General features: G+C 51.9%; 5 protein-coding genes across 5 annotated transcripts; 1 reads left to right on the top strand and 4 right to left on the bottom strand.

Annotated features, from left to right (window-relative positions):
• Nucleotides 1–1,278: 1,278 nt before the first annotated feature.
• On the top strand, nucleotides 1,279–3,949 carry GUITHDRAFT_155157 (hypothetical protein). The gene is made up of 13 exons (XM_005823601.1): nucleotides 1,279–1,349; nucleotides 1,436–1,518; nucleotides 1,568–1,656; nucleotides 1,900–1,965; nucleotides 2,012–2,082; nucleotides 2,238–2,290; nucleotides 2,469–2,550; nucleotides 2,632–2,708; nucleotides 2,757–2,842; nucleotides 3,035–3,082; nucleotides 3,270–3,303; nucleotides 3,467–3,508; nucleotides 3,696–3,949. Exons 1-13 carry the CDS (start codon nucleotides 1,295–1,297, stop codon nucleotides 3,771–3,773), a joined length of 864 nt encoding a protein of 287 aa, XP_005823658.1. The 5' UTR covers nucleotides 1,279–1,294; the 3' UTR covers nucleotides 3,774–3,949.
• Nucleotides 3,950–4,133: 184 nt separating this feature from the next.
• Nucleotides 4,134–7,286, bottom strand: GUITHDRAFT_117102 (hypothetical protein; the record flags this gene model as incomplete). The annotated part of the gene is made up of 14 exons (XM_005823600.1): nucleotides 4,134–4,196; nucleotides 4,245–4,417; nucleotides 4,693–4,783; nucleotides 4,937–5,165; nucleotides 5,215–5,613; nucleotides 5,659–5,692; nucleotides 5,740–5,782; nucleotides 5,850–5,909; nucleotides 5,954–5,994; nucleotides 6,561–6,641; nucleotides 6,774–6,861; nucleotides 6,911–6,990; nucleotides 7,134–7,203; nucleotides 7,260–7,286. The coding sequence occupies 14 exons, from the start codon at nucleotides 7,284–7,286 to the stop codon at nucleotides 4,134–4,136; spliced, it is 1,479 nt and encodes a 492-aa protein (XP_005823657.1).
• Nucleotides 7,287–11,080: 3,794 nt separating this feature from the next.
• On the bottom strand, nucleotides 11,081–11,713 carry GUITHDRAFT_117101 (hypothetical protein; the record flags this gene model as incomplete). Its single annotated transcript, XM_005823599.1, has 4 exons — nucleotides 11,081–11,191; nucleotides 11,246–11,351; nucleotides 11,404–11,476; nucleotides 11,530–11,713. The coding sequence occupies 4 exons, from the start codon at nucleotides 11,711–11,713 to the stop codon at nucleotides 11,081–11,083; spliced, it is 474 nt and encodes a 157-aa protein (XP_005823656.1).
• A 647-nt stretch (nucleotides 11,714–12,360) lies between these two features.
• GUITHDRAFT_117100 (hypothetical protein) lies at nucleotides 12,361–12,663 on the bottom strand (the record flags this gene model as incomplete). The annotated part of the gene is made up of 1 exon (XM_005823598.1): nucleotides 12,361–12,663. One exon carries the CDS (start codon nucleotides 12,661–12,663, stop codon nucleotides 12,361–12,363), a length of 303 nt encoding a protein of 100 aa, XP_005823655.1.
• Nucleotides 12,664–14,415: 1,752 nt separating this feature from the next.
• On the bottom strand, nucleotides 14,416–15,940 carry GUITHDRAFT_145537 (hypothetical protein; the record flags this gene model as incomplete). The annotated part of the gene is made up of 9 exons (XM_005823597.1): nucleotides 14,416–14,552; nucleotides 14,603–14,657; nucleotides 14,709–14,767; nucleotides 14,906–14,995; nucleotides 15,040–15,109; nucleotides 15,260–15,413; nucleotides 15,473–15,646; nucleotides 15,706–15,793; nucleotides 15,853–15,940. 9 exons carry the CDS (start codon nucleotides 15,938–15,940, stop codon nucleotides 14,416–14,418), a joined length of 915 nt encoding a protein of 304 aa, XP_005823654.1.
• Between the last annotated feature and the right edge of the window lie 1,127 nt (nucleotides 15,941–17,067).

Raw genomic sequence — 17,067 nt, 5'->3', positions numbered from 1 at the left:
CCTGCCTGTCTTCGCATTTTTCTCCGCTACATCGTTTTTCGTTAATGCTCCGTCTCTTGAAGCCATCCTTTCTTGTTCTCGAGCACCCTACCCATCCTTCCTTTAATGGACCCCTACTTCTTACTAAAACTTGCGCATGAAAGGACGGGTGGTAAATTCAATCAGATGGTACACTGGGGTACCAAGAGTACGGGTTATTTGATCGAAGATGAATGGGGTACATGTACAGGGTGGGCATTGGGGGACTAGGAGGAGGAGGTTTAGGGTGGGGGCGATCGACCAGTGTGGTAGTATACGAAAATACCCCTCCTTATTCACATTTTCCCAGTAATTGTGAGGGTGGGGTAATAAAAAAGGAGGGGTAGTCTTCCCGCTAGCAAGGGATTGGCAGCTGAGGGTAGGGCAACAAGGTGATAGCAAATTCTTGGGGTATTTCTGTTTTAGTACCGGTGGGGTAGTCATAAATGGTAAACTATGATTACAAGGGTGGGGATAAAATGAGTACAAATGGGGGGACATAGTAATGAAAGAGGGGTAGTCAAGAAATGTTGGGGGTCAGGGTAGGAAGGGGAGGGGTATTTGGAAGCAGGGTAGGAAGGTTGCGGTCACCGCTGTTTTCATGGTCAAGAGTGTCAAGGAAGAACAAGAGAAAATGCGGAGCAGGAGAAGAGAAAACGACAAGAGATGGCGAGGAGAACGAGCAATGAAGTGAGAGGTTGAGAGAAAATGTGGTAAGGGTCTGGAAGAAAGACGAGAATGCATAGAGACGAATGGAATATTTCTGACTAAGTCGTGTCAAGCTGAAAAGGAGTGGGAAGGGAAGAGGATGAGGTATGGAGGACATCAACCAAGAGGCTACTGGGACTCATTGATTTGATGAGTTTGAGAGGAAAACGGAGACTAGATCAGAACAAAGATCAGGCAAGCAGCTACAAAGGTTCTTGGACAACAAGCCGACAGTGACGAAGGAGGGAAACGGCAGACAGGAATTTGAGGTCGAGAGAACAGCATGGAGGGAAAGTGTAGACGATGTGATTTCTAGCAAAAATATGAAAAACAGGATGCATTAGTCGTAACAAACAAAAATAATTGGGTGAGATTCAGATGTCATAAGGATCTTTGTGTGGACAATCGCTACAATGCGGAAAGGGGCCAGGATCCATACGAAAGGGCAGAGACATGCTGATTGTTTGATGTTCATAGCGAGAGAATCTAAAGATTCTATCCTGTAGCATGCTCTCTCACTTTGTATGGCTGATATCGCTTCGCGCTCTTTGCAGGTCTCTCAGGCAAAATGGCGGAGCAGCAGGCCGACGAGCTGGTCGCAAAGGCCGAGAAGAAACTCAAGGGTGAGGATGAAGACTGTTGAAGTAACTTGCTACGATGACGATGAGATGACGATGAGATGACGATGAGATGACTTGCCCGCTGGCAGGTGGCATGTTCGGCAGTCTGTTTGGGAGCAAGAAAGAAGATGCGATCGAGTTGTACCAAGAGGCAGCAAACAAGTACAAGCAGGTGAGGACTAGATGAGGGATTGGAGGGCCTTCGCTCATGTCACGTCCAGGCAAAACGATGGAGCTCGTGCGGAGACGCTCACAGGAAGAGTGCGGAGCTGCAGCTAGCTTTGAATGACAAGTTCGGAGCTGCTTCCAGGTAACACCCAAGGCGGGGACCGTGCTTGTTGCTGCATGAAGGAGGAAGGCTGGTCTTCGTTGTTGTCTCCTGTCCTCTCATCTGATCTCCCTTCCTCTGACCTGACCTGACCTGACCTCATCGGATATCACTCCATGGGATCGCATCTCATCTCATCTCATCTCACCTGAGAATACTCTTTCGATAATTTGTCTCATCCACTGTGTTCCTTTGAAGGTTAATGGTTGCTTACTGTCGATGCAGCTTTCAGGCAGCTTTTCAAGCATACAAGAAGGACGCTGGCTCGTCTACGGTTGCGGTCGAATGCTTGTATTCGCTATCTCTATGCATCCGGAGAGGATGACAGACATCTTAGGAATCAAGCTATCGATCTTCACATCAACAACGGGCGATTCTCGCAGGCTGCCAAGTTTCACAAAGAAGCTGGTAATATTCTCATGACGCGAAATTTGATATGAAATGTGACGTGATCCGATGGTTTGAGATGATCTGTGATATGACATATGATATGAAAGTTTGAAAACAATTCTGCTTGGGAGCATCTCGCTAGCGATCTTTGTTCTTCTCACTTATCTTTGCAGGAGAATTGTTTGAGTCAGATTTGAATTATCCGAAAGCAATCGAACACTTCCAGGTGACAGGACACTTCGTATCTCCTCTTCCTCCCCTCTTCCTTGTCCTTTCTTCCCCTTCCCCTTTCCTCTTCATTCTTCTTTTCTTCACTTCTTCCGCTCTCTTCCCTGTTTTACTTCGCCTCTCCATTCCTCCATTCACTTGCGTCTTCGTTTTGCTTTTCTGAAGAGCTTGAACAGCTTGCTGGAGATTATTACAAAGGAGAAGACCAGACGAGCTCGTCGAACCAATGCTTCTTGCGCGTTGCTGTCCTATCGGCAGGTGAAATCCCTTCGAAGATACTGCAGACTATAGCAGAGGGACCGAGGAACCGTGAATGGCTGACGCTGGTGCTGTTGACAGAGCAAGAGCAGTACACGAGGGCGATCGAGGTGTTCGAATCCGTTGCCTCCTCCTCCTTGGATGTCGCCCTCCTCAAGGTCGATCACCCTCTCTCCATGGGCAGGTTCTGATCGGTTGGCTCGCAGTGGAGCGTCAAAGATTATTTCTTTCAAGCCGGTCTCTGCCACCTTGCCACCGGCGACGTAATCGCGTTCAAGCGAGCGGTAGATCGGTGAGTTGCTGGAGATCGGGGAGGAGAGGAGTTGAAGAGGAGAGGAGTTGAAGAGGAGAGGGAGATGGGAGGAGAAGGAGAGGGAGAGGTGGGGATTCAAAGTTTGAGAGGAGTGAAGAGGGGGAATCAAGGAAGGGTTTTGGGACTTCTTTTGTCCTTTGTCGGATCTGTAAATGACACTTGACACGCCAGGTATCAAGACCTCGATGTCAGCTTCTCTGACACGAGAGAGTGCAAATTGTGAGTTCATATCTCCTCCCTCCTCCCTCCTCTCTCCTCCCTCCTCCCTCCTCTCTCCTCCCTCCTCCCTCCTCCCTCCTCCCTCCTCCCTCCCCTCGTCGTCCACCACGACCGCCACCGCCTCCTTCCCTAGCATCCTCCTTGTTTTCATGGCCTTGCTTTTTTGCCTTATACTTCCTCCTTGCAGATTACAAGATCTTGGGGAGGCATACGAGGAACAGGTTGTTAACTTATTTTAACATATCCTTCCTCCTCTCTCCTCTCCTTCATTTTTCCTGTTTCTAGCTCCATTTGTCTTCTTGTGCTGCTTTTACTTCAACGCCTCTTCTTCCCCTCTGCCTCATTTCTCCTCGTCCCTCTCTTGTATCTCATGCCTTTACGCAGGATGTCGAGAAATTCACGAATGCTGTCTTTGAATTCGATCAGGTCTGACAATTATCAAGAGAAGAATGCATGATGATGGAGTGATGGTGATGATGATGATGATGATGGAGATGATGATGGTGAGGAGGAAGAGGAGGGAGATGTTGATTGCGTAGTTGCTGTTACTTCTGCTCATGATGTTGCGGAGCTCATGATGGTGTTGACGGAAATGATGATGTTGGCGATGCAGATATCGAAACTCGACAAGTGGAAGACATCTCTGCTCCTCAAAGTCAAGAATCAGCTCAAAGAATCCGATCTCACTTGAAGTTGTGCGAGAGAAGATGATGTTTGTCAAGTGTTCCTGTTGAGCACGGCGCTGCCAGTTCTAGTGCGGGTGCGAGGAGAAGATGTTGGAAGAATGAGAGGAGTGAGAGGTGGTAAGTAGCAGGTGTGAGCTACGGATGTAGAAGATATGACACAATTGTTCAATGAAGTGCATCCAAAGAAATTATGTACAACATAACACACGACAGCAGAGGAGGAGGAGGATTCAAGAGAAGGCGTGTTTCCCAGACATACGTGCGGATAATATTCAGAGGAGTGGGAGGATAGGGTAGGAAGAAGAAAGAGGGAGGAGGAGAAGTTGGACAAGAGGGGGGGGAGGGGAGGAGAGGGTGGGAGGTGTTCACACAGTTGTCCCGCTGGAGAAAGAGAGAGAATCTTGAGCCAGAATGGCTTCACCGTCATCCTGCCATGTCAAGGTCAGCATGCAATCGTTCCCGTTGGCTCAACTAACACCACCGCCATCCTGCTGCTTCTGCTCTTGCTCCTGCTCCACCACCTCCATCTCCACCACCACCACCACCACCACTTCCTCCTCCTCCTGCAACTCCACCACCACCACCACCACCACCACCACCACTTCCTCTTCCTCCTCCTCCTCCTCCTCCTCCTCCTCCTCAGTCTTGCCTGTTTGTGTAGCTCAGGCTTGAAAGTGCCCTGAACATGAAGGACTATTAACGAGAAGCAGCAGACCACCAAGTTAACGATGCCGACCATGACGAGTGGAGCACCTGCAACACTCAATCAGCGTTGCCTTCTTCTTCTTCATCATCTTCATCTTCATCTTCATCTTCATCATCATTATCTCGATCATCATCTACGTCTCCATGATCATCTCAATCATCATAATCGTCATAATTTTCATCGTTGACAGTCTGTTTCTCTGTATCGTCATGGCTCACCATATCCAACTTTGTCGTAGACGATTCCCCCAAGGGCTCCGACGCACAAGATCCCAAGACTTGCAGAGACTCCGAAAGCTCCACTCAACGTCTGACCCTCAAACATCACTTCCTCCTCCTCCTCCTCCTCCTCCTCCTCCTCTCCATCGTCCTACTCTTCCTCCTCCCCACTCCGTCCTCCCCCCCGCACCCCCCCTCCTCCTCGTCCTCGTCTTCCTCGTCCTCCCTGTCTTCCTCCTCTTACTCCTCTCGATTTCTCCGGCGCTCGACGAGACATGAGGAACTGGCAGGTCACCACCACCCCCATCTCCGCCATCCCCACCACCACTCCCAGTAGGAGCCCCAGGGGGCCAGCCGGGTTGACGACCAGCAGGCCCAGGGACCCGTAGGCGAGGGTGGCGAGGAGGGAGGAGGAGGCCATGGACCGCACGTCCCCCACCTTGTCCACCCACCGCCCGATCAGCGGCGCCGACCTGCCAACTCTCTCAGCTCCGGCAGTTTGCGGGCCCTCTACAGCCTTACAGCAGGGCTGCCAGCTGGACGATGCCGGTCACCATGCCAGCCGTGGCGGTAGCTTGCGAGCCTGTAGAGTGGAGGACGTCGCGGGAGTAGTCGGAGACCCAGAGGGAGAGGAAGACGGTGATAGACGCGCTGTCTCCTCGGCCTGCGAAGGAGGCGAGGAGGGCGAGGAGGATGGCAAGGTCCTGCCGGGTCGCGTGAAGGGCCTCCAGCAGCGAGAGCCTCGTCCTCTCCCACCCAAGTTTCATCGCCTCCCGCCCAGAGGAGGAGGAGCGGAGCAACGCAGTCACGCCTGCCTCCTCCTTCCCATGATGCCTCGAGGCTTGTCCGACAGTCGGCGGCCTCAGCGCAAAGAGCGCGAGCATGGAAGCGAGGAGCGCAATGGTGGCAGCCGTGTAGTAGCTGCAGGGCCGTCACAGTCATCCAGCACAGGAGGCGACATGCTACCCGCAGTGAACTGCCGCGAGCTGCGTCATCCTTCCTGCCGCTGCCGTCAGAGGACACAGAGGCGCCTTGCTGCCAGCAGACCCGAGGAGAGCTTGAAGGCCCACTCGGGCACGCGCAGTAGGACCTGGGAGAGAAAGTGAGGGAGAGAGAGAGAGGAGAAGAAGGTAGCAGCGGCAGGGGACGAGGAATACCAGAGCTCCGAAGACGGCACCGAGTCCTGCAAAGAAGCCTACAAGCCCTGACGCTTTCCCCTGCTCACCTTTGAGAAGACTAGATCATTTCTGGATGCGCCTACCTTGTCTTCCTCCTCAAACATGTCGGCGAGCACAGCGGTCACTGGAGGGAGGAACGAGATAAAAGGTCAGGGCCGGAGGGAGGGAGGGAGGGAGGGAGGGAGAGAGGGAGGAGGGAGGTGGAGTGAGGGAGAAGGGAGAAGGGAATAAGAGAGGAGGGAGGAGGGAGTGAGGGAGGAGGGAGGAGGGAATGAGGGAGGAGGGAGGAGGAAGGTTCAGGGGTACATTACCCATCGCTCCAAGAGTCCCAGCTCCTATAGCGAAGAGACATCGCCACAAGAATATATCCTTTTCAGAATGTTATCTTTCTTGCCGATGCCCTTCTCCTGATCCTCCTCTTCCTGAACTATCTTCCTTTCTCCATCCTCCTTCCTAGCTCTTTCTCTTTCCCATCCATCTCGCCATGTCATCATCATCATCATCATCATCATCATCATCATCATCATCATCATCATCATCATCATCATCATCATCAGCAGCAGCAGCAGCAGCAGCAGCAGCAGCAGCAGCAGCAGCAGCAGCAGCAGCAGCAGCAGGATCAGATGCAGCAGCAGCATACTCATCCATCGCTATAAACTCTTGTAGTCTCCTCATAATCTCCCTTCTCACATCCATTCTTCTTCTTTGTCATCACCTCTACGCTCGCAGACGTTGCCAGCATCGCAGTCGTCACCGAACAGACGAACAGGCCTGCAAGGACATCACTCCTACTCAAACCATTCTTGGTGAGGAGGGGGAGGGGGGATGGGGGAGGGGAGGGAGAGGTGAGGGAAGGGGAGGGAGAGGGAAGGAGAAGGTTGGTAAGGGGGAGGGGAGGGGCACCGAAACTGAACAAGACTCGTCGACCAAGACTATCTGACAGGGTGCCCATCACTGCCCCGCTGATCATCGCTGTGATCTCTGCGTACAACTTTCGGATCTCCCGTCAAGCACAGGAAGGCTGGTCGAGCTTGACGCACCAAGATCTGCCCGGAGATCGTCCCGATGTCACTCTTCTTGGCCGTCGACTCTTGCGGCGAGTGAGAGCTCGCGTTGCCGTCTATCGCAACTTCACTCCTCTCCTCTCCCTCCTCCTCCACCTTCTCCTCCTTCCCCTCCCCTCCCCTCCCTCCTTCTCCCTCCCTCCACCCTCCCTTTCCCCTCTCCTTCCCTCTCCTTCCCCCTCTCCCTTCCCCTCCTCACCGAGAATCGGTCTGAGCAGAGAAGGCTGCGCGGCATTGATGAAGACAAACATAGAGATAGAGCTGCTGACCTGCGGCAGCCGGCGAGTCAGAGGAAGAGGGGCAAGTGAACTACAAGGCTACTCACAAGGACGAAGAAAGCTATCAGCTGCATCGAAGAAATCCCCTCCTTCGCTCTTACCCACATCTGCAGCCCATGCCGCCGTCAGCCCCTCCCCTCCTCTACACTTCGCCTCGCGCAATCTTGACCGACTTGTTGATCTCGTGAGTCTATGCTCCCGTCATTGCACTCGCGACAAATCCTCCCTTCCCCGCGCAATCCCTTCCCACAGCCAAACGGAGAGCATTCTCACCAACTCCTCCCCTCGGTGGAATGACATTCTTCCAGTCTTTGTACCCCCTCCCCTTCCTCTCTTCCTCGCCCTCCTCATTGTCCTCGTGCTCCTCTCAAGTTTCTTCTCACATACCCTATCTAACATCCTCCTCTCCTCCTCCTCCTCTCCTCCTCCTCCTCCTCCTCCTCCACTTCGTTGCTCGAGCGCTGCTAGGCCGTGATGGGTGCAAGGTGCAAGGATTGTAGCGGGGTTACAAGCAATTACAACGGGGTAGTGGTACAGAAGAAAGGGTACTTATCCCTTCAATTCACTATCAAAAGGACGGGTATCAAAGTTCAAGGTAGGGGTGGGTCGAATCACATCCCCTTTGTCGTAATCGAGGAGTCCGACACTCAATCGAGTCCTGAGCAGGGCAGGGCAGGGCAGGGCAGGGCAGAGAAGCAGATGTGTGAAAGTGAGCAGGGCAGAGCAGCCTGAGGGCAGGGCAGGGCAGGGCAGACATGACGCGACAAACAAGAAGAAGGGAAGAGGCAGAGCGAGTCCGTTCTTATTGCACATCATCGAAGGAAGGAAAGATAAGGAACGAATACAAGTTTGCTTTCGAAAACGATGTCTAAAATCGTGTCGATGATGTAAGATAGAAGGAGATCACTTGAACAGGAACACTGATGGGCTGAAGAACGGATCTGGCATAGATGTCTGAGCTGCGCATGAATTCTTAGTTGAGTCCAAAACTTTTGTGCACCATTGCACTATCAGGGAGCTGCTTCTAATATCAGCTCTGCCCGTCAATGGACGATGAACTTGACTCTCAGAGGCAATTTCTTGTACACACAACAGCGAGATCAACGACGCTGCGAGTAGAGCAAGAAGTGTGTGAAAGGTATAAGATCAGAAGACACAAGTCTTTCAGTTTACTTGAGGTAATCCATGCAAACATCAAGCTTGGTGCGCACACAAGGGGGAGGCAGGAAGAGCTGCCGCGCTGATGCTGCGTCCTGTTAACATGGGAATATCCGTGGAGGTATGAGTGAATCCTCCTGGATACAACACCAGTGTCGAATGTTTTAATGTGACATTCGAGATAGAGCACATTGAAGAACTAAAAAATTTCACGCCTCATCAGAATAGAAACACAAGAACAACACCATAGAGATGCTGAACTAGATTACAACGTTGCAAACAACTCCTGTCTAGTCGAAGCAACCTTTCGTCCTTGATTTGAACCAACTTCAAAGTTGCAGCTCTGACCCTGTTGCACTTGTTATCCGAGGCCTTGCTGGCCGGCTCAAGAGCTCGATGCAGTACTGCAGGCTGCTGAGCTTCCTCTGCCTTTGCATCATAATCGTTCGCTTCTCTTCCTCGTCTTGCGTTCTGTTCTCATGGAGAAGAAATTCAGAATCCGTCATTTGAACCACATCATCCCCATTTTCAGCGGTCGGCTCGTGTAGCATGGCATACCCCATTTCAGTCATATGCTGTAGATGCGAGATTGCGATGCTGCAACGGCTTCGTGTCGACGAGAATTAGAGAGCCACGACCATACCGTGGGGAAGGGGAGGGGGAGCAGAGGGAGCAGAGGGAGCAGGAGCAGGAGGGGCAGGTAGCGAAGCTGAGTCTTGTTTTCACCCTCCCGTCCTTGCTGTTGTGCTTCTTCTACTGCCCTTCTCGTCTCCCCGCTGCTTCTTCTGCCAAGTTGCTTCTTGCTACGTCCACCCGACCTCCGTACACCGCTTCAACCCAATGCCTGTTCCCTCGACCGACCTCTTGGATTTTGACCTGACCGGTCAAATCAAATCTCGTTCGATCTCCGGGTATCTCGGACCCGGAAAACCGTCGGTTCATGATACCACCTTTACTAGCAAGTTACTAGCCCGGCTCGGTGATACCCGGTACCGTCACGGTACTAACGGGCCGCCCGGGCTACCCGAGTGACCCCTTCAGGTCGTACATCAAGTTTTTAACTTCACTTATCTTTGAGTAAAGGAGTCCCGGAGTCCCGATCATCTAGACCACCGCCGAGTCGTCTTCAACTTGACAAGTTGTTCGACGGTGATCGGACGGTGTCAAGGCCACTGGTAGAGTCAAGACGACTTCCGAGTTCAGTGAGCTCTACTATGCCCCTCAGTCTCCGTTGCTTCCTGACCGTGACTGGCTGAGTCCAGAACTTTCGCCGACTGGGTGCCTGGATCGCCGGGGGGCCTCGGAGGCTCCCCCAGCTTCTGTCACACCTGCTCGAGCTATGCGGAACTTGCGCGATGAGAAGAAGCGCTTGTGGGTAAGACCATCAGAGTTGAACTCACAGACCAGATGTCTGCGAAGCTGAGCTGATGTCGCCGCCGATGTAGGGCGGTTCTGCATGAGAGACATGAAGGGATCAGCTCCTGCAAGGCCAGGAAAGCTTCCAGCGGGCAGTATCGAAAGAGATCGCGCTACCAGAGGGCCTTGCGTTACCCTTCTTTGATCCGGTAAAAACAGCCTGACCGCTCCCTGATACGATCCCGTGAGCGCTGAAAAGTTTGTGTTCCTATCTTCCACTGCAGCTGAGGGGAAATGATTTTACAGAGCTTATAGTCTCAGCAGATGCGGAAGAGCAAAAGTTAGACGAATCTACCAGAGACACCGAGGGGTCAGAAAACGTCGACGATGACTCATCGTCCAGGTCATTCGTTGGTTGGTGGGCAGACAGGTTCGGCCCTGTGTCGTCCTTGTAGTCCTTGTCAAGCTTCCAATTGCCTGATGAACAAGGAAAGAGCGTTTTTTTTATTTTCTTACATGATGGAGATGTTCCTAGGGATTTCGAGCAAATGATATCGATGAATGAGATCTCTGCACCAACTTGCTTCAGACTGCTGGGTCTTGACGGTTGCACTCTCCCTTATGTAGTTGGTAGTTTCAAGCATTCCTTGCACTCTCCGAAACGTGACTTTGACCGTTTCATGCATGCTAAACTTCTCTTGGTACACTCCTCCTTGGCGTATTCGTCAGTTTCGACCAGACACCTTGTGTCGCTCGATTGTTTCTTTTCAATCTTGTTGGCAAGATGTATGATCATCATATATGATTCAACAACGTGCCGCCACCGCACCTGATGCTTGATTTTATTGACTACTGGATTTGAGTACATATGAACTAACTGAGCACAGCGCCGGGCAGCCTACCGAGCCATTGAGCTTCAAGTTGCTGATGTTCAAGTCGCTGCCACAGACGGACAGAACTTCAAAGTTCGCCGACTTGGTCTGTATCGTATCGTACTGTACACGGTAAGTCCCGCTGCCTCGCACGACAGCACTAGGACATGGTAGAGTTACCGTGCCGTGCGCCATAGTCGCGGTCCCTTTCCTTCACTTTGCCACAGCAAGAAGATTGAGCCTGTCGCTGGACGGCGGCCGGGCCGGGCGGCCGAAACTCGTTGATTCGCGTTCGACCGTCGGCGACGCACTGCGGCACGATGACAGTGGTACGCCGCCGTAATGACAAGTTTAAGGCAAGCCCGATTCAATCTCGACGGTGACCCTCATTCGATCGTGCTCAGTCAAAGTCATAGCACCGTCTGCAGGGGATGCCGTGATTGAGACCCATGAACCACGCGGATGTCTGAACTTGGTCAAGCTCAGTCTGCCACGGATGGCGATGATGATGAAGAGGAGTAGTCAGCAGCTCTCAAACTAGGATGCTCGCCGATCCGATCCAGCTTCTCGCAGATCTCCTGAGATGAAGGGCGCTGAGCAAATCCAAGGCTCAACAACAGGAGTCATCACAGAAGTGGAAAGCAAACCTCTGCCGGTTGTTCGAAGCACATTGACGCTGCCAAAGTCTTCAACTCATTGAAGACTTCCTCTGGCTCGTCTTGCATGTCATCCTTGAAGGTTGCTGCAAGTGTCCTGCGAGCATTTACTGTCAGGCGCTTCCCGTCAACCTTTCAATCGAACTCACAGCAACTCCTCTAAGATTTTCCCTGTACTGAAAATGTCTGACGCCATAGTGTTGAAGTCACCCAGAACTACCTCTGGGGAAATGTTTAACATTAGGGGGAATATCAGGATTACCAGTAACACAAACCTGGGGCCACAAAACGCATCCCTTCCGCTACAATGGATCTGCTTTCTTCATGCTGATGTTCTACATACGAATGACCAAAGTCGCCAATGGCATAAATGAAATTTAAGGCCTTGCATCCTATCTCCTGAAATTGCTCCGTCAAGAATTCAAACACCATGATAAAAAAATACTTCTTCACGATCATAATCTCGTTCAGATCGCAAGAAAATGTTTTGTGGGGAGATGTCGCAATGCACAATCTTCAAGCCGTGCAGATGTCTCAAACCATCCATAGTGTGGCAAATGAAAGTTGTTATCTGCTTGATGGGCATAAAAGTCCTCCGTGCCATCGTCATCTGGATAAAGTCACAAGAAGGGAAACTACAGCAAAAAGAAGAACATTGATGTACCTTTTTATGAAGATCACCTTCGCTCCAGTACCTGATCGAATGAACGCCAGTCACAAACAAATAAAATTCAATGAGGTGAGTCCACGCAAAGAAACTCACTCCATCAGAATTCCTTCCGTCTCACTGATATCAATCACCCTGACTACATGTGGATGCGGATTCGCTTTGATGCATTCATGAACTTCCACATCTATTTTTCTTCTGTTTGATTTGTCTGTCCATCTCTTGATGATCCAGTTGCTGCACAAAATGATCACGGCTAATCAGAAACATCACATGCAAGACATACAAAGAGGATTTAGTATCGTCTGTTGTCAGCTTCAGCGGGATTTTCCCACAGAACAAGTATGTGCGTGCGAAAGGAGGTTTGATTTTTCCAACTGCGTTGACCTGACTCAAAGTAAGCAGGAGCAGGAGCAGCAGCAGAAACCAGGCAATCGATTCATACCATCTTCAGCCCCCAGTCACGCTTGTGTGGTGCTGGGTTGTTGCTTGGCAGGTTACTCTTTGACAATCTGTTGGGTTCGTTCGACGATTTTGGGAGTGTACCAGGATGGAGCGCAACATCTCGACCATTCGAAGCTGCGGGGAAGACGTCATAGGTTAGAGGAATCTGATGTGCTGGTGCAGAGACGGCAGCTGAGCTCAGGTGCTGGGTCGGCAGATCCGTGCTTGCTAAGCATGTCGGCATCGGCTTGTCGGCATTTGCACCAACAAGACTGTTTGAAACATTCTTTCTGAACATGAGTGAGTTGAAGGCTGTGGATGGGATTTGTGGAAAAATAGTTCTTAGATCTTGACTTGCGCTTGCTGACCGTTGCTGGGGGTCAACTGGAACAGAAGTGTTTGACGAATTAAAACATGACGAATTCTGTGAAACTGCAGTATTAAGATAGATCGGCCTAGCAACAAATGCCTCAGTAATAGTAGGCTGATTGCTCCCGGGCATGTCGCTGGAAATCTTCGAAGGCACTTGCTGAAAGCTAGGAGCTGGAAACACCTGGGCCTGGGGGAACGGGAGCTGTGAAGGACGAGCAAAGAAGTGGTGGATCATGGGTTGACATGCAACATGAGTGGCAACTGCTTGTACTGCAATAGGGTGCTGGACGACCTGAACCTGGGGGCGCTGGACCTTGCAGGAGGACTTGAGAGGAGGAGTCGGTTTGCTCTTGGGTTTAACATTCCTTGGAGCAGACTTTACAAGCTCGGACGACCTCAGCCGTTGCGTCGGGATACGGTTTCTCTTTGGACGACCTTCTGTGATGACAGGAGAGGAAGAGCGGGAGCGCTTTGTCGCTGGCTCCTCTTCAGACTCGTCGGAATTTTCACTATGGTGCGCCGGCTCCTTTTGTTTGCACTGACTCTCACTCTGCTCTGCCTCTTTCGCAATAGACGTTCTGGATATAGCATCTTGCTTTCGATCATCATCATCGCTCATGTGTACAACCTCTGTTGCTTCCTCCTCGTTGCACAGCGCCCGATTACTAGGGGCCCCTGAGACACAGTCCATCGGGGGGCACGGAGCTGGCTGCAGGCAAGATCTATCATGAGCGTCGTGGTTGGAGGAGCCATCCTGCGCCTCTGACAGCTGAGGAGGAGTGTCAGTGTAGTTGCTCAGGGAGGAAAGCGGCGACTGCGAGGGAGGAGGTGTTGGGTGCCGCTCGCCGGCCTGCATGGCGCCAAAGCTGCAGGGGGTGAGCAATCAAACATGTAGGGGGTGGGTGGAGTCATGTTGTGAACCGGGGGTAGTGGGACGTAGTAGGGGTTCCTCAGTGAAATGAGGGGGTGAGGGTGGAGTTATAAGGGGTACAATGTGGATGGATATAGGGGTGCGGTCAAATCATCAATACCTGTGGGTGGGGTCAACAAATCATAAAGCATTGGTACAGGTGGGTAGTATAGTGGTAGTTTTCTCAGGGGGTGGTAGTCAGCTTTTGTTTACACGGCAAGAGGGGGTGGGTCATGGAACGTGGTAGTGACGGTGACCTGGGGCATTGATGTGTAATGGGGGGGTGGGGGTGGTAGGAAGGGCAGAAGCGGGAAGTTTGCGAAATGCCGGCTGACTTGTAGGGAAGAGCGAGAGAGGAGAAATGAGAGGAAAGAAACGAGAATGGAGGAAGGATAATGGAAGGCGAAACGGCGAAGGATATCCGAATAGCTCTAGGTAGTCTAAGACAGTAGTATGCCATTTCGAGATGTTACAGATCGGTCAAGATCAAGATGTAGAGTTCACAGTTTCGTAGCTTGCGTGCTAGTAAAGAATGAACAGATGGTAGGACAGTTTACAGCAGAGAAACAGGACCGCGATGGAAAAGTGAATGATTGACTATAATATAACCTCGTTAAGGATTTCGGATCATCATGATTCTGTTTGCATGCAAACTAAACCGCGCTACGATGTTCATTCAAAGGAACCCTCTCAGGTCTTGGAGGTGTTGTTGTTGTGTACGGACGTTGTTGTGTACGGTCACTTATTGTAGTTCATCTGCACTTTCATTTAAGCACTGAATCCAGTTTCACTAAGCTCCCTGCGTATTCCACATTCCCTGTTCGAAGTCTCTCCCTCCTCAGACTTGGAAAACATCAAAGGAGCCATCCCCAACCAACAACCGAAGCCGACACCGAGTGCTTCCCCTGTTGCTTCCGTCAAATTCCACTCAGTATAGGCGGCAGCGCATTCTCACCAAGAAGTTTGCTTTGAACCGCAATAGGCAGTGATTTCTGTGCATGAGTTAAGACCTGGCATTTCAATGTGTCAGAATGTCGTAGCTTGTAGGTTGAAAACGCCACCGGCTCTGTTGCTCCAATTCTTTGGGCGATCTGATTCACAGTTCCTCCCAAGAATACTCCTGCAAGCCTTTGAGTTATACAGCATTTTGGCAAGCTTATGAGATTGTAGAGAAATAAACAGAGTTGAAGTGAGAAGTTGTGTCAAACCATGCATGTAAACAGTGCAAGATCAAGCGTGTTCGCATGTTTGTCCTTACCTGCCATGTCCGAAAGGAGATTTCCCCATGCCGCAGCGCCCATGGCACTGAGGCCCAGCCTCTTCCCAAGGAACTCCTCGATGATTTCACCTGCGATGTTCTTACTGGTGCCCCTCGCACACGTGGAACCTCACCGCAGATGATCATGAGCCCGTTGTCTGTCATCCCGAAGCCAATGAATGGAATCATTCCTGACGCAAAGAGCTGAGCAACAACGTCAGGCTAGAAGGGTTGGTGACGCGTCTCCCTGCCTGAAACAATTCCTTCCTAGTTGGAGCGATCACATTTCCTGCAACCATTGCATTGTCCTGCACGGAGAATGAGCCAGCCAACAACATTTCGCAACTCTGCAACCTTCATTCTGAGGATCGCGAACATGACAGCGTATTCGGGGATTCCATTGATGAGAGGGTCTTGCACATCCATCAGGATACTGTCTGTGTCATCTTGACTGAGAGGTATCCTGGTGCCCCTTGTGACCACACAGAAGTTCTTGTCGTCTTGAGACCTAGAACCAATTGATTCTTGCTTCCCCTTGAACATGCACATAGAGAAATCGAGTCTCACAAGAGGACAAGAGCATCGGCGCTCCACAGCGTTATGATGGCTTTGGCGGCTCGGCTCCCTGCTGACGAGCAGGACCAAACTTTCTTGTCGTCGCTCTTGTTGTCTTTTCCGTAGTCTTCTTTCAGCTTCTTCATCACAGAGACGGCGATCTTGGTGCCTCCAGCATTGATCGACCTGCGGCAAAGGATGAGCATGCGATTGCTCGGAATGCAAGCAAGTGTGTAGAACTTCACCGAGCGACCATGTCGATTCGGTCCGCAGCTTGCTCTCCTAGAACCTCGTCGGGGTCGCAGACCCATGAGGGGCTCGATCGTCCACACTCTAGAGGAACGAGATTCAGCGAATGGTTTTACAATGCTGCTTGCAACTTGCATCTTTACCTGCTGGATGCTTCCGAGGATCTAAAGGCAGGCTTGCTGTGCAGTGAAGAAGCAGGAGGATTGAGAGAAAACGAGAAGCGAGCAGCATGGCTTTCTCCAAGAATCTCTGCGAATGTGTCATAGACGGCTCAGTTTTCTCACTCCACCGCATGATCCGAGAAAGGATCCGTGAAACTTGACAAGGGGAATATCAGCCTCGGGGCATCATTGCAAGTGACTTCAGGATCTCAAGGATGCAGAAAGATGTGCAAGGGGAAGAACTTCCTAGGAACGCCATATTCTCTCTTCCTACTCTTCCCTCCCTCCCCCTCCTCCTCCCCCTCCCCCTCCCTCCCCCTCCCTCTTCTTCCTCATGCTGTGCCCTCCCTTGCATCCTCGTCGTGACATCCCCTCCGCCCCAACTGAACCCTACCCCCTCCCTCTACACCCCACCCTACTGTCATCACTGCATACCGGTACTTCTGCCTTCCTTTAGACCATCTTGAATACTACACACTAGCTAGACTACCCCTCATATACCTCAATGCACCCCGACATAGTACAACCCCACCCCCCCGATCCTCGGCCTTGACCAGCAGTAGTTTCTAGAACCTTGAAAGTTTCAAGGAACAAACTTGACCGTGATGAAACTTCAATAGTTACAGACTTTGAAACTTCGAGTCATGAGAGTCAGTGAGTCACCGTGCCAGGGCCGGCCCAGTGGCGGGCCTCTGCCGGGCTGGCGGATCGCTCGGCGAACAAGGAAACGGCAGCGCTGGATGGTCTCTCGGCCTCGCAAGACGTCTCACTGCGAGTCAGCCTGATCCGACTCTTGCAAACGCATCCGGTTCAGGATCCGATCTTTCGTCAGCTCGGCGGCTCAACTTGCCTCCCTGTCCTTCGCGCGGCGGGCCCGGGGTGCATTCCGGTATGCCGCAGTGCGTCTCATTCCTGACTCAGGGATGTGCCCGCGGACTGAGTACGATGGTCGGCGGGCACAGTCGGACATCGCCGCGCTGGCATGGCGCGGGGGACTCAAACTTCCGGGAACTTGGGCCAGTGGCCCTGCGCGCCGCGCCGCGCCGCGGCGCAGTTAAGTCGGAAGGCTTGGTATCAGTTACTAAGTTACAAGCCCGTTACAAGTTAAGCCACGTGACCCGGGGCGCGGCGGCCCGGTCCGGGTCACGGTGCTCTCAGCCGTGCGACGAGCAGCGCACCACCTAAAAAATCAACGTG

This window comes from Guillardia theta, assembly GCF_000315625.1.
Source record: "Guillardia theta CCMP2712 unplaced genomic scaffold GUITHscaffold_105, whole genome shotgun sequence".
NCBI lineage: Eukaryota > Cryptophyceae > Pyrenomonadales > Geminigeraceae > Guillardia > Guillardia theta.
The sequence above is the reverse complement of the archived record's forward strand: the minus strand, read 5'-3'. Positions and strand labels throughout refer to the sequence as shown.